This window comes from Erpetoichthys calabaricus, chromosome 1 (assembly GCF_900747795.2).
Source record: "Erpetoichthys calabaricus chromosome 1, fErpCal1.3, whole genome shotgun sequence".
NCBI lineage: Eukaryota > Metazoa > Chordata > Cladistia > Polypteriformes > Polypteridae > Erpetoichthys > Erpetoichthys calabaricus.
In genome coordinates, this window is record NC_041394.2 from 182,131,015 (window position 1) to 182,154,193 (window position 23,179).

General features: G+C 37.7%; 1 protein-coding gene and 1 non-coding gene across 2 annotated transcripts in view; both read right to left on the reverse strand.

Annotated features, from left to right (window-relative positions):
• LOC114657626 (calpain-1 catalytic subunit-like) overlaps nucleotides 1-23,179 on the reverse strand; it is a 115,336-nt gene that overhangs the window by 14,060 nt on the left and 78,097 nt on the right. Inside the window, exons 11-15 of the mRNA XM_051930899.1 lie at nucleotides 22,379-22,542; nucleotides 16,312-16,323; nucleotides 13,317-13,528; nucleotides 9,305-9,344; nucleotides 3,364-3,429 (exon numbers count right to left, since the gene is read on the reverse strand). Coding sequence (XP_051786859.1) covers nucleotides 3,364-3,429; nucleotides 9,305-9,344; nucleotides 13,317-13,528; nucleotides 16,312-16,323; nucleotides 22,379-22,542 — 494 coding nt within the window. The remainder of the gene's footprint in view (nucleotides 1-3,363; nucleotides 3,430-9,304; nucleotides 9,345-13,316; nucleotides 13,529-16,311; nucleotides 16,324-22,378; nucleotides 22,543-23,179) is intronic.
• Nucleotides 10,724-10,912, reverse strand: LOC114641371 (U4atac minor spliceosomal RNA). The gene has a single exon (XR_003714316.1). It is a non-coding gene; the product is annotated as a U4atac minor spliceosomal RNA (small nuclear RNA).

Here is a 23,179-nt window from a genome sequence, read left to right on the forward strand (position 1 = left end):
TATAACTTATCCTGTGCTCCCTTTACTGCCCATGTCTCAACTACATTCATCACTGCTGGTCTTACCACTGTCTTTAAAACATTACCTTTAGCCTTCACCTTAATTCTTCAATCACACAATACTCCTGATACCTTCTTCCATTTGTTCCGTCCACTCTGCACTCTATGGGTTATTTCTGCATCTAGTTTTCTGTCTTGGGCTACCACTGATCTTTTACATTTAATTTTATCCAATTGTTTAAATAGCTCTCCCTACTGGCTATGGATCCTGATCACAATTAAACCTCATATATTCTGTATTCTTCCTGTTTATCTTCAATACTCTTTCTTCCAAAGCCCTTCTTCCATCTTCCTCTTTTCTGGTGCTACACAATACAAATGTCATTATCTAAAAACATGCACCAGGGTGACTGGTCTTTTATCTCATGACTCAACACATCCATAACCAGATCAAAGAAGTAAGGACTTAAAGAAGATCCCTGGTGCAGACCTCCTCTAGCTGGGATCTTGTCTGTTACCCCAAAACTGCTTTGAACCTGAGTGCTCTTTCCCTCATACATATCCTGGACAATCCTCACATACTTTTCTGGTAATCCTTTCTCTCTCATGCACCTCTAGACCTCTTCACAACCTTGTTTCTAGCCTTTGCTATTCTAAAAATCGTTCTCTCCCTCTCATTTGTCTCTAGTTTTACATATACCTCCTGCAAAGCTTATTGCCACTACCCTCTTTGCCTCCTTATTTGTTTGCCTATACATTTCTCTGTTTTACTCCATCCCTGATTGATGCCATGTTTTCTTTGCCTCCTTTCTAGCCTTTATCACATTTTGCACCTCCCTGTTCCACAGCTGGGATCCTTCCCGTCATCTTACCCAACATCTCTTTACCTATTCTTAATAAAACTGTTATTCTTCTCTCACCCTTCCTCAACATTCTTAAATGACTGCACTTCAATTGAATTCTTCTCCCTTAACCTGTTCATTAACTCTTTCTTTTTAATCTCCATCACTTTATCCTTGGTGCCGCTTGTGCTGGTTTTACAGTGATATGAAAAAGTCTGGGAACCCCTCTCAGTCTGCATAATAATTTACTCTACTTTCAACAAAAAAAAGATAACAGTGGTATGTCTTTCATTTCCTAGGAACATCTGAGTACTGGGGTGTTTTCTGAACAAAGATTTTTAGTGAAGCAGTATTTAGTTGTATGAAATTAAATCAAATGCGAAAAACTGGCTGTGCAAAAATTTGGGTATACTTGTAATTTTGCTGATTTGAATGCATATAACTGCTCAATACTGATTACTTGCAACACCAAATTGGTTGGATTAGCTCGTTAAGCCTTGAACTTCATAGACAGGTGTGTCCAATCATGAGCAAAGGTATTTAAGGTGGTCAATTGCAAGTTGTGTTTCCCTTTGACTCTCCTCTGAACAGTGACAGCATGAGATCCTCAAAGCAACTCTCAAAAGATCTGAAAACAAAAATTGTTCAGTATCATGGTTTAGGGAAAGGCTACAAAAAGCTATCTCAGAGGTTTAAACTGTCAGTTTCAACTGTAAGGAATGTAATCAGGAAATGGAAGGCCACAGGCACAGTTGCTGTTAAACCCAGGTCTGGCAGGCCAAGAAAAATACAGGAGCGGCATATGCACAGGATTGTGAGAATGGTTACTGACAACCCACAGATCACCTCCAAAGACCTACAAGAACATCTTCCTGCAGATGGTGTATCTGTACATCGTTCTACAATTCAGCACAATTTGCACAAAGAACATCTGAATGGCAGGGTGATAAGAAAGAAGCCCTTTCTGCACTCACGCCACAAACAGAGTTGCTTGTTGTATGCAAATGCTCATTTAGACAAGCCAGATTCATTTTGGAATAAAGTGCTTTGGACTAATGAGACAAAAATTGAGTTATTTGGTTATAACAAAAAGTGCTTTGCATGGCAGAAGAAGAACACCGCATTCCAAGAAAAACACCTGCTACCTACTGTCAAATTTGGTGGAGGTTCCATCATGCTGTGGGGCTGTGTGGCTAGTTCAGGGACTGGGGCCCTTGTTAAAGTCGAGGGTCAGATGAATTCAACCCAATTTCAACAAATTCTTCAGGATAATGTTCAAGAATCAGTCACAAAGTTGAAATTACACAGGGGTTGGATATTCCAACAATACAATGACCTAAAACACAGTTTGAAATCTACAAAGGCATTCGTGCAGAGGGAGAAGTACAATGTTCTGGAATGGTCATCACAGTCCCCTGACTTGAATATCATCAAAAATCTATGGGATTATTTGAAGTAGGCTGTCCATGCTCGGCAGCCATCAAATTTAACTGAACTGAAGAGATTTTGTAAGGAAGAATGGTCAAAAATACCTCCATCCAGAATCCAGACACTCATCAAAGGCTATAGGAGGCATCTAGAGGCTGTTATATTTGCAAAAGGAGGCTCAACTAAGTATTGATGTAATATCTCTGTTGGGGTGCCCAAATTTATGCACCTGTCTAATTTTGTAATGATGCATATTGCATATTTTCTGTTAATCTAATAAACTTAATGGTACTGCTGAAATACTATTGTTTCCATAAGGCATGTTATATATTAAAAGGAAGCTGCTACTTTGAAAGCTCAATCAATAATAAACACAAATCCAAAGAATTAAGAGGGGTTCCCAAACTTTTCCACATGACTGTATTTTCCTGCTGATTCTGATCACGAAGAACATTGCCATCACATTATGCTGCACTGTCACATTTTTCCCCATTTATGACCATACAATTCTTTATCTCTTTCAAATGAGATCCTCTACACATTAGAAAGTCTATTTGGCTTCACAAGCTGATTTACTTTCTTTTCAAAAAATGTGGTTCTAAAAAAGGTGGGAAGCATGAATCTCTCTTTACCTCTGAAAAACACCAAGCTTCTATAGATTATTGAGAAATGAAAATCTAAATGAGCTACACATATACTGCAAAATACTACGCAGGCCAATGAGACATTATGTGCACAAAGGGACAATTGACAAAAACAATACACTACACATTGGATACAGCTCATCCCCTGTCATTTATTAATCAGTTTAGAGTTTAGAATTTTTAACAACATCTGAGATAGAAATGTATAACTACTAATCACATTCAGGGATGGAGATTCATAAATACTGTAAAATAAAGGCCCTCATTATCAAGATGTTTAAAAAAACTTGCTTCGACGATGTTTAATTTTTAAAGAAACATTGCACATACCAAACTTCAAGGTCTATTCTGTGATGGACATTAATAAATGCACTATATGAAATAAATGCAATTGTTTGAAACTACTTCAACAATAGTTTATTTTTTAAGGAAAAAAAAAATCAGCCTTACATCACCAGCGAGTTGAGAGAATAGATTTTTGAATCCTGCATCAATCTGACTTTCAGGAACCTCATCCTAGAAAGTATGAAGCAGAAAACAATGTGTAAACAAATTAAATAGGGCTGAAGTGTGACAAGTCAATTAATGAAAATAAATGTGTAAATAAAAAAAAAAACCAAAACTCATACAATATATAAAGGAACATGTAACAGTAATGTATGTTTGTATTTAATGGATATTCTATAGAATTTTTAATTCCTTATTCAAATACACATAATGGGGACAGTTACTGTTGTTTAGTCAATTTTTTATATTTTGTGAAATGCATATTTCACTCAAAGACATAATTTGTCTTAAGTTATCAGCCAATCATTGACTTCAAAAGCATCATCCATAACATTTGAGATGAACATATATAAAATATAAAATATATTAAACATCAGACATTTATGCAGAAAATATACACATTGTATGTATTGTATGTCTAGGTCTAACCATCATATAAATATGGTGATTTAACAATTTCCAATTGAGAATGATTATAGACAAGTATAGTGTTATTTAATATTTAAAGTAGACAGCACAGAATTAACTTCAAAAATTCTTTTTCAATTAGTATTTTACTTCTATTAAAGAGATGTGCACTTCACCCCACTAGCAGCCCAAATGGCAACAATGTCTTTACCATTTTGACTGTAGCATAAACTATACATTAACTCATAAATGCTGAAAATGGTCATACATACAGTATATGTGCATTGGATTCAGAAAGTTAGACCCCTTCAATTTCTGCACACTTCATTTTATTGTAGATTTAATTTTGGATAAATGGATTCATTTGTCATTTTTGCCCAGAGGTCTGAATTCTTTCTGAATCCACTGTGTGTGTGTGTGTGTGTGTGTGTGTGTGTGTGTGTGCGTGCGCGCATGTGTGTGTATATATTACCACACACCCTATATATAAATATAATTAACGCATTTGTAGAAAAAGGAGTATATCTTGGACTCACTGCTGGCCTGCCGACTCTAACCTTGACACACTTTCTTGATTACCTAAGTGAAATTCAGCAGCAGAAAAACTCTAATGTCGAAAATGAGGTAGGGTGCATGATAGCACATTCCTGGATGCTTTTGGTTTACCTGAAAAAGAGTACTCCAAAGAGCACCCAATTAAGACATGGTTACAATGGAGATACATTTCTGAAGTCTAACTTTGATTCCAAGTTGGGTAATGTGTGTGTTTGACTTTGCATATTCTCCTCATGTCTGTATTAGCCCTATGGAAGAGAGCATCAGAGTGAGCATCAGTCTGATCTGTCATCCTGTCCACGGTTGTTTTGTGCCATGCACCCAGTGCTGCCAACTTTAGAATGGACTCTACATGACCCTGAACTTAATACGCAAGCTAGAAAATGGATAGATTAACAGATCTATTCAGGTACTTGAAAAATTATACTCTGTATCCCTCAATTTATTAAATCACATGGTATACACATAAAATCAAACAGTACACACCCACTGTAACTATGCTATGGCATCCACATCATCTTTCTAAAACAATTAACATCTGAAAATCTGCATCAAAAGTCACTGCATCCTTCCATATGTTAATACACCTCATTTAATATTATTTTTATTCTTGTTTCTGAGCTTTTAAAAACGAAAGTTGTTAGGTTCAAAGTGAAGAAATCAATGTTGTTTTTGTGAAAATACACCACCACCAAATTGACTTGCAGCAGTTCCTATGGTTGCTCTGTTAATTGCACCAGTATTGCTGTAGATTTGGACTGTTCGTGGTGATTACGTCTGAGAATGAACCAAACATTCAAATAACAAAAAAAAAAAAACCTAGCATAAATAAGATATCTTTTTAAGTTTGCTCAATCTTTTAATTATTTTCTTATTACAAAAAACCATTTGTATTTTTATTTCTACTGGCATTATGTGGTTTACATAATACCAACAAAAATTAATTATATTAATGACATGGTATATAATCTATTATATCAGCTGATAATACAGTGAAAAAACTGAAGCCAATATAAGATAAATCTATATTAGTGCATCCCAAATAGCTACTGTTTACTGAGTCATTTTCAGTACTGTTTAATCAATTATTACTTTTAAATTAGTCTAACAGAAATATTATACAGACAGAAAATAAATCACTATACAGTTTCTAGAAGTATAATAGGTAATATTCCCACCTAACATTTCTTCTTCCCCAGTTAAATGTGCAGATGGGGAACTATCAGTGTGTAGCTTGCATATTCCCTTTGTGTTTATACAAGTTCCCTCCACGGATTCAGGCTTCTTTTCTCAAACTAAACAGATGCTATTAAACCAACCAGAGTGCAGAGTACACCTACCGAATGAACAGTATATATGAGTGTTTTGTGTGAGAGAACAACTTCCTTTGTAGGGAAGGTTCCCTTCTTCTGTCCTTTATACCAAGATAGACTGCTGTTCTCGATAAGGTTTATGATGAGTTGTATGACAGGCTGGATACTAAGGAGAGAGAAAAGCACCTGTACCGATTGGCTAGAGAGAGGGACCAAGCTGGGAAAGAAGAACATCAGGTTAGGGTGATAAAGGATAATGATGGAAATGTACTCACACGTGAGGAGTGTGTGTTGAGCAGATGGAAAGAGTACTTTGAGAGGCTGATGAATGAGGAGAATGAGAGACAGAGAAGGCTGGATGATATGGAGATAGCGAACCAGGAAATGCAACAGATCAGTAAAAAGGATGTAAGGACAACTATGAAGAGGATGAAGAATGGGGGTTGGTCCAGATGACATACCTGTGGAAGCATGGAGGTGTTTACGAGAGATGACAGATGATTTTGTTAATCAGATTGTTTAAGGCAATCTTAGAAAGTGAGAGGATGCCTGAGGAGTGGAGAAGAAGTGTATTGGTACTGATGGGAAAGAGTAGTGGAAGCTAGGTTAAGAAGGGAGGTGATGATTACTGATCATCAGTATGGCTTCATGCCGGGAAACAGCATTACAGACGTGATGTTTGCTCTGAGGGAGAAGTATGGAGAAGGTCAAAAAGTGTCTTTGTGGACCTAGAGAAAGCATATGACAGGGTGCCCAGTGGGGGGATGTGGTATTGTGTGAGGATGTCGGGAGTAGCAGAGAAGTATGTAAGAGTGGTATAGGATATGTACAAGGGAAGTGTGAGGGTGGTGAGGTCTGTGGTAGGAGTGAGAGATGCATTTAAGGTGGAGATGGGATTACATCAGGGATCGGCTCTGAACCCTTTCTTATTTGCAATGGTGATGGACAGGTTCACAGAGGAGATTAGACAGGAGTCCCTGTGGACTATGATGTTTGCAGATGACATTGTGATCTGTAACAAGAGCAGGAAGCAGGTTGAGGAGACCCTGGAAAAGTGGAGATATGCTCTAGAAAGGAAAGGAATGAAGGTCAGTAGAACCAAGATAGAATACATATGTGTAAATAAGAGGGAGGTCACAGGAAAGGTGAAAATGCAGGGAGTAGAGTTGGCAAAGGTGGATGAGTTTAAATACTTGGGATCAACAGTACCTAGTAACCAGGAGTGTGGAAGAGAAGTGAAGAAGTGAGTGTAGACAGGATGAGTGTCAGGAGTGATTTGTGACAGACTGGTACCAGCAAGAGTGAAAGGGAAGGTCAGTCAAGGAGGAGGTGAAGTGCATTAGGAATAGTAAAGACAAATTAAAAGATACAGACAATGAAATAGCGGACACTCTAAACTTGCATTTTTCTGAAGTCTTTACAAGTGAGGAAGTGAATGGGACTACTAAAGAGGTTCTGAGTGATTTAGAAATTGTAGAGGGAGAAATGCTGCTCAGATTAAATAGACTTAAATCAAACAAATCATCAGGACCAAATAATGTTTACCCTCAAGTTCTTAAGGAGGCTAGAGAGTACATATATGAACCCTTGATAAATATTTTTAGGAAGTCACTCCACACTGGGGAGACTCCAAAGGACTGGGAAATGGCAAACATTATCCCATTATATAAAATGGGCAACCAGGCAGATCCAAGCAACTATAGGCCAGTATGCTTAACGTGGAACACAGAAATGAATGGAAGGAATTATTAAGGATAAGATTCAGTAGCACATGTCAAGTATAGGAGTTTTTCTGAACAGTTGGCACAGGTTCAGAAGAGGGAGGTCATGTTTAACTAACATGCTTGAATTCTATAAGGAAGCAACATAAGTATATGATCAGAGTGGAACATATGATATTAAACATTTGATTTTCATAAAGTATTTGATAAGGTGCCACATGAGAGGTTGAGCATCAAACTTAAAGTGGGAGTTCAGGGTGATGTTTTATAGATGGGTGTAGAATTTGGTCAGACACAGGAAGCAGAGGGTGATGGTGCGAGGAACCTTATCAGAATTGGCAGATGTTAAGAGTGGTGTTCCACAGGCGCAGTGCTAGGGCCACTGCTGTTTTAATACATAAATGGATTTGGATAGGAATATAAGTACAAGCTGGTTAAGTTTGCTGGCGATACCAAGATAAGTGGAATGGCAGATAATTTGGAATCCATTAAATCATTACAGAAGAACTTGGACATATTCATGCTTGGGCAGATTTGTGCCAGATGAAGTTTAAAGTCATAAATGTAAGGTATTACACAGGAAGTAAAAATATTAGATTTGAATACACAATGGGAGGTCTGAAAATCTAAAGTACACCTTATGAGAAGGATTTAGGAGTCATAGTGGACTCAACACTATCAATTGCCAGACAGTGTTCAGAAGCCATTAAGAAGGTTATGTTATATACAGAATGTTAGGTTATATAGCACCATGTGTGGAGTACAAGTCCAAGGAAGTTATGCTGAAGCTTTAGAATGCACTGGTGAGGGCTCATCTGGAGTACTGTGTGCAGTTTGTGAATTTCCCCTTGGGATTAATAAAGTATCTATCTATCTATCTATCTATCTATCTATCTATCTATCTATCTATCTATCTAGTTTTGGTCTCTATGCTATAAAAAGGACATGGCAGTGCTAGAAAAGGTCCAGAGAAGAGCAACTAGCATCATTACAGACTACTTGTGATGAATTATGAAGAAAGATAAAATGAGCTGAGCCTTTTCAGTTTAAGTAAAAGAAGGTTAAGAGGTGACATGATTGATGTATTCAAAATTATAAAGAGAATTAGTACAGTGGATTGAGACCGTTATTTTAAAATGAGTTTATCAAGAACAAGGGGACATAGTTGGAAACTTGTTAAGGGTACATTTCCCACAAATGTGAGGAAGTTTTTCTTTACTCAAAGAACCATAGACACTTTGAATAAGCTACCAAGTATCTTGGTAGACAGCAAGACTTTAGGGACTTAGAAAACTTAAGTGGATAGGACTGGCGAGTTTTGTTGGGCTGAATGACCTGTTCTCGTCTAGTTTGTTCACAATATTCTAAGATGTTATACGGGTTGGAAATGGTGGCACAGACAAAAAGACAGGAGACAGAGCTGGAGGTGGCACAGTTAAAGCTTTTAAGATTTGCTTTGGGTGTGACGAGGGTGGCCAGGATTAGGAGCAAGTACATTTGAGGGTCAGCTCAGGTTGGGTGGTTTGGAGACAAAGCCAGAGAGGTGAGATTGTGTTTGTTTAGAAATTTGCAGAGGAGAGATACTGGGTATATTGGGAGAAGGATGTTAGGGATTGAGCTGTCAGGCAAGAGGAAAACACTGAATGCCTAAGAGGAAGTTTATGGATATGGTGAGAGCAGACATGCTGGTGGTGGGTGTGACAGAACAAGATGCAGAGGACAGGAAGGTATGGAAATAGATGATCCGCTGTAGCGACCCCTAATGGGAGCAGCCGAAGCAAGAAGAAAAAAAAACTGTTGCTCCATACTTTCCCCATTCTGTAGTTAAATGAAACAAAAAAACAATACAATAAAAAAATAAAAAAGGATTCAAAGTGCACTACCTACCTCTTTAGGAAAGTTTGCTTGGATTTCATCATCAAGCACCCTATTGAAAAATTGGAAACTTTAACAAGCATTCTCTATGCATTGAAATGTATACATTCTACTTTTTATTTCTCTCACAGCACAGTATTATTCACAATTGTACAGAATATAAACATATTTACTGTATTAAGAAACTGCTTACATCAATAATAGACAAATAGATAAAAAAGTAATCATAATGGTCTGTTCAGAACAGTTGCTAATCTGACAAAGGAGACCTCTGAACTGCCAGCAAAATACCTACAAACCTTAGCTGAACATACTTTATAAAGTTCTCTAATGTTAAAATTTATAGTAAGAGGTCACAGATTTCAATGTTACCTCACAAACTAAAAAATAACACAGTCAAACCCTGTCTTCTCCTTGCACACATCACCTTAGTAAATTTAACTTGAAATGAGAACAGAACATCACAACATTAACTACTATAATTACCCTACTGCCTGTCCATTAAATCCAGTCCCAACAAAACTAGTGAAAACTCAATCACTATCCTAGCAGGGTCTATTCGTAGCATTACCAAGACCCTTAAGGATGGCACAGTTCCAAATATATTCAAATTGTCTGTTATCAGACCACTGTTTTAAAAAAGTAAATAAATGAAAATCAGAGCTAGACCCACACATACTTAAAAATTATAGATCTTCATTCTCATCTTACACATTAGAATTTACTTGACACAATACATTTAAATCTGGCGTACGCACAAGTCACAGTAGGAAAATGTCATTTGTGTTGAAAATAACATTTTATTATCTTCTGATAAAGGAAATGCTTCAGTAATTACGTTGTTAGATTTAAGGGCAGCCTGTGACTCCACTGACCACTCTATTCTGTTACACAGGCACCATATTTGTGTGCTTTAGTTCATATAGGGCGGAGTGGTGGCTCTGAGGCTAGGGATCTGCGCTGGCAATCGGAAGGTTGCCGGTTCGAATCCCGTAAATGCCAAAAGGGACTCTGCTCTGTTGGGCCCTTAAGCAAGGCCCTTAACCTGCAATTGCTGAGCGCTTTGAGTAGTGAGAAAAGCACTATATAAATGCAAAGAATGACTATTATTATTATTGATTAAATTGATTTCTGTATTTATGTAAATGACAAGATAGCACTCTGTCATTATCTTTAGGAGCTACAAACTGTATGCGTGTTCGAGAGGCTCAGTACTCAGACCTTTACTAGTTTCACATTATAAGCTTCTACTGGAAAATATTATTAGAAAATGTAACATTTACTTTCTCAGCTATACTTTTAATTCAGATCTAATAACATTTCTATTATCTAGTGTCCTTAATTAATTGTGTCAGTGAAATAAAAGAGTGGATGGATGATAACCACTTGCTCTCAATATACAAAAAACGGAAATGTTATTTACCAGGGTAATGATACAATATTCAAACTACCGTTTAACTCAATAAGTCTAAACGTTAGTTTTAATGAGTCAGCAAGCTGCTTAGGAGTTATCTATGACAGTACTCATCCAGGTGATCCGTATGTGTTGTTCTGGTGTTAGCAGGGCTGTGCTCACTAGATGATCATTGAACAGCCTTGCAACCCCAAGACAAGGACAGACTCTTCCTTTTAAAATACAAACTATAAACACTATCTAAAACTTATTTTTTCACTTAAATATATTAGAAAATTAAATTGTTTTTTAAATAAGGAGAATACAAAGAAATTAAGTCATGCCTTACTACTACTATGTGTTATTCACAGGCTCATTCATTCATTCATTTTCCTCTGCTTATCCAAGACTGGGTCATGGGGGCAACAGTCTTAGTAGTGAGGCTCATATGCCTTTTTCCCAGACACACTCGCCAGCTCATATTGTGGGATCCTAAAGCATTCCCAGGCCACATGGGAGATATAATCTTCCCAGATTCTCCTCCAAGCTGGTCGTGCACATAAAACCCCTACAGGGAGGCATTTGTATCATATTCCCAAACCACAATGGTTGGCTCCTTTTGATGTGGAGGGTCAGCTGCTTTACTCCAAGACTCTCCCTGATGTCTATGCTTCACACCCTATCTGTACGAGACAGCCCAGCAATCCTCAGGAGAAAGCTAATTTTAGCCGCTTGTCCTTTTGGTCATTAACCCATGCTCATGACCATAGTTGAGGTTGGGACGTAGATCGACTGGTAAATCCTTTTTTCCCCTAACTCCTGAACAAGACCCCAAGGTACTTAAACTCTTCCACTTGAGGCAGCAACTTGCCTCCCACTCAGAGAGGATAGTCCACCTTTTTCCTAATGAGGACCATGGCCTCAGATTTGCAGGTGCTGATCATCATCCTTGGAGATTCACACATGGTCGCAAATCGTCCCAATCTATGCTGGAGTTTACAGCCCGATGAAGCCAGCAGGACCATGTCATCTGCAAAAAGCAAAGGCACAATTCTATGGCCACCCAAACCCTGGTCTGCCATTCTAGAGGAACTGCTCCCAACAACCACACAACACTGAAAAGGCATGTCAGCCATGACAACCCAACAAAGTCCAAAGCCTTCAGCATTCCTGGGTGGATAGGCTTAACTACTTCAGTTACCTTTCTCAGGGTATTAGGCATTTCTCCCCTATCAGCTTCTGGCTCTGCCTCCTCCACAGAAGGCATGTTCAAGAGCTCCTCAAAGTGTTCTTTCCACCGTTTGGCTACATCTTTAGAGCGGGTCAGCTTGTTTCCACCCTTATTGAGAACAGCTTGGGTAAAGCCTTGCCTTCTGCTTCTGTGTCGCCTAATGGTTTACCAGAACCTCTTTTAGCCAGATTGATAGCTGTTTTCCATTTATAGACTGTTCAAACTATACTACATACAGATTCAGATAATTCAAAATGCTAATGCAGCATGACTAGATATTATGACCACATAACTACAATTCTTAAGAATTGCAGTGGCTTCAACTTAAGCTTAAGACTTATGTCAAATTACTACTTCTTACATATACTGTGCTACTTACTTATCTTATCACTACATATAAACAAACAAATAACACACATTAAAACGTAAAGCTGCCAATCTACTAAAGATTCCAAGAATCAATAAAACAGTGGGGGATCAAACTTAGCTACAGAATCCCAAAGCAGTGGAATGATCTGCCTACATATGTAAAAGATGCCCCTTCTGCCTCAGCTTTTAAATTCAGGTGAAAGACTCACTACTTTGAGCTAGTATAAACTGATTAAAGCTGCTGATTAGCTGTTTATGATATATTTGTAAAAAATATAAGTATCACAAAAATTATGAAAGGTTTTTGACACCATTTTAATCTATTTCTCTTCTCAGTATCATTGCATCAGCACTTTGTGCCACGGCTCTACTTCTAAGCTGTTTTGCTACCCTTGAGAAAGACACAATATATACAGGAAATCATATAAAACTTATTAAATGATTTTTTCTTCTTTCAAACTGGTTAGCATAAATTTATATTATACTGCAGAATGTGGACAGCCAGTTGGTCCAGGTCTTTAGAACTGTGACTATGTTTTGCTTTGGCTATGATGTTACATTTGCACTATAACTGACCACAGAAACCCCTTCGAGGTTTATTTTCTCAGGGGGTGCTGTTGACTGGACTTTTAATAACACTTATTGATGGGTGTTGTTAAGATCCTTTTATATTATTCAGTTTTCAAATTGCTTAGTTTTAGTGTATGATAAAAATAATCTTCATTTTTATGTGTGTACATTTAGTAATTTGCAAAGTCTATAATTTGTTTTTTTACCTGTAAAATTGTTATAGCACTGTGCCTGCACTCATCGAAGAGTGCTATACAAAATACATTTAATTGAATCACACCATTTTTTCTGCACTTTTAATCTTTTTTTAACTTTACTGAATGCAAAAGACACTCTGACAGTCTTTTATAATGAATCAATTTTTAGTACCCTTTTTTCTCATAAAAATGTCACATGAAGAAATAAAAATACCACAAAAAAGCACAGATTTGACTCCATTAAACCACTCTCGTTAGACTTACTGTGCATCTGCTGGTTTTTCAGAGAACACCCTTAACACAAAATCACTTTCCTTATGTGGCTCAAAAGTAGAGGGAACAATAATGTATTCTCCACGAGGTAACCTGAATCGAGAGCTGACTTCTCTCAGATTGATAAAGAGTTCAGACCGAGCTCGGGATCCATGAGTCAAGAAGAATTCACGTTTCAGATGAACTCCTGATTGACCAACAAACTGTGAGTGACAAATGAGAGAAATGATACATGTTTGAAATTTACTGTGTCAATGTAGCCATCAGTGAGATAAAACAGAAACCAGACTGACATTACAGAAATTAAAATAAAGAACATTTCTAAGAGAATATAATTTACTAGTATTTGCTACAATATGTTTTTAGCTGTTGCGACATGTGGGCCCTCAAATTCTGAAATGAGCCTTACGGAAAGTACTGTATTTTGAATGTCATTTTTAAATACAGATGCTCATTTGAAGTAATATAGTATGACTGTAACAAGTCCCAGGAATACTCTAGTTACTAGCGGGAATCAAAACAGGTATCAAATTATCTTTTATACAGGAGTTCCTGTCAGGACAATTAGAATTACACTCAATAATTTCAAAGTTCATTTCCAGTACATATATGCATGAACTTGGCCAGAATTATGGTTATCTCTTATCTATTATAGGACAAGTAACTGAACAAAATAAAAATAAAAAAAATATTCTCTGATAAATAATACAAACACACTGACAGAGCTGATAATATCTCACTTGTGAAAACTGTAAGTTGTAAAAGTCAAAGTCATATCTTGTTATATGCTATAAGCAGTATATACCATACCATACACCATAGCTAACAGGCCTCGCATCAGTCCAGACCTTTAGTTAGCGGTCTAGATCAAATACCTCCTCAACAACCACCCCCATCATTGTACAAAACATTTATACTAAACCAATCTATATCAGTTTGCTAGGCACAGAATTGCTTTATCTGAATGGTGAACAACTTTAGGAAATTTAAGGTGTTTAGTACTAAGGGTAACCGAAAAGGGTGCTTGGAATGACATCTGGACAGAGGAAGGAGAAAAAGGAAACCTGTTGGTAGAATGGGGAAGCACAGGAGAGTATACAGTGGAAGAGGATGGCGAAGAATAAGTGGGATAGTCAGAGATATGCAGAAAGTAGGCAGGAGTACAAGGTGAAAAGGCGTAAGGTGAAGAGAGAGGTGGCAAAGGCTAAAGAAAAGGCATATGATGAGTTGTATGAGAGGCTGGACACTAAGGAGGGAGAATAGGACCTGTACTGACTGGCTTGACTGAGGGACCGAGCTGGGAAAGATGTGCAGAAGTTTAGTGTGATAAAAAATAAGCATGGAAACATACTCACAAGTGAGGAGAGGGTGTTGAGCAGATGGAAATAGTACTTTGAGAGGCTGATTAATGAAGAGAATGAGAGAGAGAGAGAGGGAAGGTTATATGATGTGGCAATAGTGAATCAGGAAGTGCAATGGATTAGCAAGGAGGAAGCAAGGACAGCTATGAAGAGGATGAAGAATGGAAAGGCTGTTGGTCCAGATGACATACTGTACCTGTGGAAGCATGGAGGTGTTTAGGAGAGATGGCAATGGAGTTTTTAACCAGATTGTTTAATGGAATCTTGGAAAGTGGGAGGATGCCTGAGGAGTGAAATTTTTAAGAACAAGGGGGATGTGCAGAGCAGTACTAACTATAGGGGGATAATTGATGAGCCACAGCATGAAGCTATAGGAAAGATTAGTGGAAGCTCTGTTAAGAAAAGAGGTGATGATTATTGTGCAGTAGTATGGTTTCATGCCAGGAAAGAGCACCACAGATGCAATGTTTGCTCTGAGGGTGTTGATGGAGAAGTACCGAGAAGGCCAGAAGGAGTTGCATTGCGTCTTTGTCGACCTGGAGAAAGCATATGACAACTCGAGAGGAGTTGTGGTATTGTATGAGGAAGTCGGGAGAGGCAGAAAAGTATGTAAGAGTTGTACAGGATATGTATGAGGGAAGTGTGACAGTGGGTAGGTCTGCAGTAGGAGTGACCGATGCATTCAACTTGGAGGTTTACATCAGGGATCAGCTCTGCGACTGTTCTTATTTGCAATGGTGATGGACAGGTTGACAGATGAGATTAGATAGGAGTCCCCATGGACTATGACGTTTGCAGATGACATTGTGATCTGTTTCGAGAGTAGGGAACAGGTTGAGGAGACCCTGGAGAGGTGGAGATATGTTCTAGAGAGGATAGGAATGAAGGTCAATAGGACAGAATACATGTGTGTAAATGAGAGGGAGGTCAGTGGAATGGTGAGGATGCAGGGAGTAGAGTTGGTGAAGGTGAATGAGTTTAAATACTTGGGATCAACAATACAGTGTAACAGGGATTGTGGAAGAGAGGCGAAAAAGAGAGTGCAGGCAGGGTGGATTGGGTGGAGAAGAGTGTCAGGAGTGATTTATGATAGGCGGGTATCAGCAAGAGTTAAAGGGAAGGTCAGCAGTGAAACCAGCTATCTTATATGGGTTGGAGATGGTGGCAATGACCAAAAAGTTAAAGATGCTAAGATTTGCATTGTGTGTGACCAGGATGGATAGGATTAGAAATGAGTACATTAGAGGGTCAGCTGAAGTTGAACAGTTTGGAGACAAAGCTAGAGAGACAAGATTGCATTGGTTTGGACATATGCAGAGAAGAGATGCTAGGTATATTGGGAAAAGGATGTTAAGGATAGAGCTGCCAGGCAAGAGGAAAAGAGGAAGGCCTAAGAGAAGGTTTATGGATGTGGAGAGAGAGAGGGATGTAACAGAGCAAGATGCAGAGGACAGGAAGATATGGAGAAAAATGATCTGCTGTGGCAACTCCTAACGGGAGCAGCCGAAAGAAGAAGAAGAAGAATGTATTACATTTTTATTGGACATATATTTTTCAAAAATTCAAACAAAGTTACAAATGTGTACAAAACGTTCAAAACAAAAACTTCAGAAACTTAAACCTACCTCATCAGGGACCTATGCAAAGAAGGGAAAAAAAAATGAAAAAAAAATTATTGCACAACTTGGCCACTATGTTAAATAGCTATTTACAAAGTACAGTATTTGTAATTGCATGCATATTAATTGAAATGGCATTGTCCAGTTACAAAATTGTATAAGTTCATAAAACATATAAAAAGGAAAAATGAAAACACTGAGGAGCAACTTAGAAAATCCTTTAAATCAACATGGAAGAAAACATTAAATTTCCTTTCAAGGACGAAAAGCAGGAAAATACTCAGTTCTAAAACAGGCAAGCAGAAATTTATGCCAGGTACTCAAAATGTGCCACTGTAATTGCTGGGATTCTAAATGAGTACACTTTGTCATCTCTGTAAACTACAAATGTTTACCTCTGTACATTTGCATATGATTTAATACAGTATACTTTCTGTAAAATTGCAATGCCTCAGCAAAAGCTGAAATCTTCATTTTAATTTTTTAACACAATTGATTCTCTTATGCACTTACCAGCTTCAGCTTATAGGAAACAAAAATATAAAAAGGTGTTCACATTGCATATAGTTATATGAAGGGTCAAGGGAAAAAAAAGGGTTTTAATAATCAGAAGAAATATTTGGGATTAAAGCAACAGCAGTGCCACTGTACGACTTAAGCGTGTTACCACTGCTGAGTACTGTTTGTATTTTGTAAACCAACAACTATGATGCTCAGAAAATAAATAAATAAATAAATAAAAGTGCCCTATTTTATAGAGGGAAGACTAGCCACGCCAGAATCAGTTTGGGATGCCCGTACCAATTATTAGAGTGAAGAAATAGGCAAGAAATAAACCTTTGGGTATAAATAGCTGCAACCAGGACAGCTAGAAACATTACAAACAGAAGTTGCCAAGTATAAAAGTCTTCTGCTACCAAGACAAGACAGGATGTAATAACTATATAACTCAACTATCTACAAATGTGCTTTTACAATCTGTCTGCTATCCCCTCATATGTCACAGGGATAGTGCACCAAACCATCATTATGTTCTGTAACACACAATAAAATAAGCTGCTAATGCATAAAATTATATTTTCTTATTTTATCAATTAAAACATTACTAAGCACTTAACATGCAAAGAACACCATGAAACAAAAATAGCTAAGCTGCCATAAAGATCTTTAGTGTTTTAGCATGGTACCAAATATGTGATAGCCTCATGAAGAAGATGGTAGCTCAACTTTACACATGCCACTGCTACCACTCTTCTCACTTTTTAAAGCTGCATACTGTAGGTGTCAAGGCTGGCCACGTTTCACAACTTACCAGAGTGCTGCCACCACAATACAAGATTCTTATGTTTTTTCCTCTGACTTGATTGTTGTATGTGGAGAGAAAACACTTTTGCATTTCCACTCATGTTAAATGTGTTTGCGGTTTTTGACCAACATTGAATGTGGTCTGTATGATCCATCACCACTGTGTTACAACCGTTTCTTTTAATGTGTACAAGTGTCACCGCATTGTGTCACATGTTAATTCAAGGTAAATAGATATACTTTACTTTAGCTACAAATTATTCCCTGTGTCTGGACTGCTGCTCTCGCTTGACTTTAGTCGCTGAACAGGTCAACTACTTGATAACTTCACAAGTAAGCTTCCAGATCCTGGGATACAATGTACTTGGCTTCACAGAGGCAGTCTTTACATTAAACACCCTTGTTTTTTATTTTCTTCAAGTGCAGATTCATAGTTTTACTTTTGTTTTTATACTGTTTGTATTTTAGTAAGTTTGATCTTTATCTTATTTGTTCATCTTAACTTTGACATTGATGCAGGTTTTGGATAAATACATATTTTTCTTTCATTTTTTAAATTTATTTTGCAAGCAAAGTGTGTTTCCATTATGAAAAGTTTTAGAATGATCATTTACTGTAGGTGCCTATTATGAATCCTGTTATATAAATATTATATACATATACAGTATAGCCTAGGTGAAACAGTCCTCCTGGTAAAAAAATAATTACTACATAATTAAAATGGTAATCCATATTTTATAATTACACCTCAATAATTATGAATGTCTAGCTGATAAAGTGAAAAAACACACCTGTATAAATATAGTAAATGTATATTTTAACAGCAAAAAGCTGTAGTGCAATTAATGAATTAAAATGATTAAAATATATAAATGCATGTATCATTTAAGTAGCATTTAATTGCCAGTATCAATTAACTGTACACATGTATGCACAAGCACAATACAGCAATTCTTTGTCTCCTCTCTGTCTTCTCCTGGTTGCTGCCTCCTCCGCGCCTCTCCACAAGCTTCGTCCACCTCCTCCCAACTCTGGCTCTAGGATATGAGGCAAGCAGCTCCTTTTATTTTAGCCACCCCAGAAGTGCTTTCCAGCTTCCACACATGTGGTCTATAAGCCCATCTAGGTGAGGTGGAAATATCACAATATAGGGACTCTGCAATCCTGCAGCTCCCCATGGTGGCTCCCACAGGACCCAACAGGGCTGTCCCTCAGGACTACAATACCTGACATGCCATGCAGGCACCCACGTGAAGATCCAAGGCCGGGCTTGCTACCATCTAGCATCCTAGGGGAGATTAAGCCCTGTGTAACCCGTCTCCCCCTGTCCTGCTATCCTAAGGGCATCCCGGCTGGGTAAGGACGCCAGCCATCCTTCACAATAATTTTTTTTTTAATTAAGCCTTGCTTTAGATAGGTACATTACAGAAAAACTAAACAATATGACAGCTTGTAATTATGATCATTTTATTTCCTTTTATGTCATATGTATTATAGATAAATATTTTTGTACATATTTTATTAGTTAAAGTATGTATTTTAAGGAAATTTTATTTATTTTAGTGTTTTAAGGTCACTGAACAATAAGCCTACAAAATTTCATTTTGTTAATAAAAAAGGAACAGTTAACACCTGTGGTCTATAATTTAATTATAAAAATACACTTTAATATATGACATAAGACTTCTATTTGTCTGGTAATGCAGGAGATTAGTGTAAAACGTTTTTAAAGGGATAAAGGAAAAAAAAAATATATACAGTGGAACCTCGAGATACGAGCACCTCTGTATACGAGAAATTCAAAATACGAGGAAAGTATGAGCGAAAAATTCAGCTCTAAATACGAGCATTGGTTCGCGTAACGAGCCACGAGCCAGGCTGTGGGTATAGCTCGCGGCTTAGCAAGGGGGCGTGGTAGCAGTTGCGAGCCGCGATCTGCGGTGTCTGCGTTTCTCACTTAAGTGCACAGGTGGGAAACTGCCCACATCCATGATTGTTCCTGTGGCTGATGGGCTGCAGCTGCCATGTCCTCCCCGCATATATAGAGAAGCGCGAGCAGGTTAAGGGGGAGAAAAAGTAAGAGAGAGAGAGAGAGAGAGAGAGAGAGAGAGAGAGAGAGAGAGAGAGAGAGAGAGAGAGAGAGAGAAGGCAGGCAGGCAGGCAGGCAAGTGCAGGCTCGCGTGTAGCTGAACAGGCGAGCCAAACAGCTGAAGCAGGACGGTGTAGAGAAGGTCAGCTGCATTAAGAGTGTCTCGCCTGTTTTAGAGCCCGCATGGGAGAAATAGGTGAGACGCTAACAGAGAAGAAGCACCGGGGATTGTCATCTGTTTTTAAAGACTGCTTCTTGTTGACGTTTTAACCTCGTGTTAAAGGATTGTTATTCTTGTGTATTTTAAACCTCCACTTCACAACTGTTTTAAGGATTATTTATTTAAAGATTTATTGAATGCTCTACTGCACTTTGGACACCTGTTTTGATTCTTTTAATAATCAGTTATATTATTTACCAGTGTTATTTATTAAAGGTAGACTACAGTATATATAATTTATCAGTGTTATTTATTAGGAAAATTGATTTTTATGTTAATATATTTGGGGTGCAGAACGGATTAACTGGATTTCCATTATTTTCAATGGGGAAGTTTGTTCTAGATAACGAGAAATTCGCTATACAAGCTCAGTTCTGGAACGAATTAAACTCGTATCTAGAGGTTCCACTGTATATATATCGGAATCAGTATCAGAATCTGCCAATCAAGAAACATGAGATCGGTGGTCGGTATCAGCCTTAAAAAAACCTGATTGGGGTACTGCTACTTTTTACAGAAGCTCTTTAAATAAAGAAGAACCAAAATAGATAGATACGTCAGTAAATAAATAAATGCACACGCACACACTTTGGTCTGAACACACACTGGAATGACAATAAAGGAAAAAAATTTAAAACAAAGAAAAGTGGCTGCCACAGTCACAGTAATGCACTATGCAGATGTATTGCTGTTGGTATAAAGGAGCCCTAGTAGCGTTCCTTTTAATTTGTTGAATAATTTGTTGGCTGAAAGTATTCAGTGTTAGTGTTTCAGAGAAAATTTATAGAATTGTTCATAATGGAACAAAGTTTTGTTTAAAATTTCTCCTTTGCTGCTACTTCCAGAGGGTCCAGTGTGTGTCCTATAACTGAGCTTGCCCTTTTAATTAGCTTGTTGATTTGGTGGGCCTTCCTTGATGTGATGTTACCGGCACTGGCCGTTAGAGAGTTATAGAAGATGTGAAGGATGCAGTCTCCTAAGGAAAAAGAGCCTGCTCTGCCATTTCCTATATACTGTAGCTCCTCTGTGTTCTGACACCAGTCCAATCTGTCACTAATGTGGACCCCCAAGTACTTGTAGTAGTACACCATGAAAACAGAGGCTCTTTGGTGTGAAAGTCAATAACCAGTTCCTTTGATGATGTTAAGATTCAGACAATTCTCTTTGCATCAAGAAACTATCTTGTGTACCTGGCTTCGATACTCTGTCTCATCCCCTCATTTCTGCAAGTGACATGGCCTGGTTATTTATATTTATACTATTTATAGTCTGAGATGTACAAAGTAAAGAGAAAAGGAGACAAGACTGTTTCTTGTGGTGCTCCAGTGTTGCTCACATCTGTATGAGAAAAACAGTCCCCAAGTCTCAAGCCCACTGTGCCTGTATATGTGTCTGTGTCTCTGTGGAAAACTATGCATAAGAAGAACTTTTGAAAAAACGTATGATCTTTCTCAAACAAACTGCATTGTATTTGCGTTGTTTCAGGCACTAGGCATATTGTTTGTTGTCCTGTATGGTTCAGGACTTATTTCCATATCCTTCAACAACAACTGCTTTAGAAATGCTTTAATTTATCCAGGATTTCTTGCAGTGTGCTCTGTTTAGTCATAGGACTCGGCCTATTGATTTGCAAAAAATTTCATGATTAGTTTTTGTGATATATAACTTATTTTGCCCTACCAGAACAAATGCTTGATGATAAAGAGAAAGAAATGAACGCATACAAACACAGACAAACCACAATAGATCTGTAAAAGGTTGACGTGTACGGAGGCATTAATATACTGTATCAGGTCTTAATGTCTTTCTTATTATTTGGATGTTCTTCTTTTTAAGCCTGCATATGCTAGGTTTATGTCCAAGGGTCTATTAATGGCATTTTCATTTGATAGCAACGGTGCAGACAGCTCTCTGGCACTCTTAGTATTTGCCCTGAACCTTATTTGCACCGTGTCCCAGTTAAATATGTGTCCAGTTGAATTGGTATGTGCATATATCAAAGACGTGGTTCTTTCTTCTGACAGTATTGCGATGTTCTTGCTTCATGTTGCGAGTATTTTAGATGTTTGTCCCATATATACAGCTGGGCATGCACTCATGGTATACTGTATACTGCACTTTGTGTCTCAACTGCATATTTCTTGCTTTCGGCATTAAAAAGAACTGTCTGCAGAGTGTTTCCCAGTGCATGCACTACTTTAATGCCTGATCTGGAGAGGTTACATGCTGTGGTTTCTGATACACCACAGTGATATGAAAGACTATACCAGATAGAATGGGAGGTCAGGCATCTCCTATGTAAGCATTGTTTGATAAATGTTATGGAGTAGCCATTTGATGTAAACTGAACAGATAACAGGTAAAATTATCAGCATCTTTTTCCATTATCCTCATCTTGTCTCTTCAATCTCACCTCTTTCAGCTACTGGATGGGGGAAAGAATAAAACATGTAATTTACCTCATAGATAGCAAATCCAATTGTCTCCATGTCTTCCCCCTCTTTCCTTAATCGCCGTTTGTTTTTCTGCATTAATGCAATAAGGAAGCTGCATCCTGACTGACCATCATCATTATCAGACTCAGTCAGAGCTATCTTGAATTGTGGGTTGATCCAGAATGTAGCTATAGATATAATAAAGAAAACACCTATCACATTTACTTATATTTTTATTTTATGAACTTAAAAAGTTAGTCAGAGAATATAGCATTAGTAGGATTCCAGTTTACAGAACTTGTGAATCTTAGCAGAGCTGTTTTTGCCACAAATGTTTAGCTTTGCCTAAATCATTAAATACAACAGTTTTTGTTCAAGCCTTGCAACCTAAATTAATTCAGAATCAAGCTGAAAACAGCTTTCACATCAGTCACATTTTAGCCTTACTCAATAACTTAAAAAAAATGCAGAGATTTGTGTTAAAATATTAATACAATCCCACATTGTATGAATACTGGGGACTCATTTTCTCACCAAACCCATTCTGTTCTTTTTGAGCTGGTGCTCTAAACTGGCCTAGTAAAAGACAGTGTGTTTATTTTTTACGTTTCTCACTACTGCTTAGTATCTAGCGGAGTGCAACCTTGTAGCGAACTGTCCATTTCCGAAAATGGATATATGCCTTAAGATAAAACTGAATTACAGCGACCTCAGATAAGCAGAAGAGAATGGATGGATGGATGGATGAATTACAGCGACACATTGTTAAAGCGACTTAAAAGGCAACCACAGTGACACAAGTATGCTTCCTACTTGACAGATCTA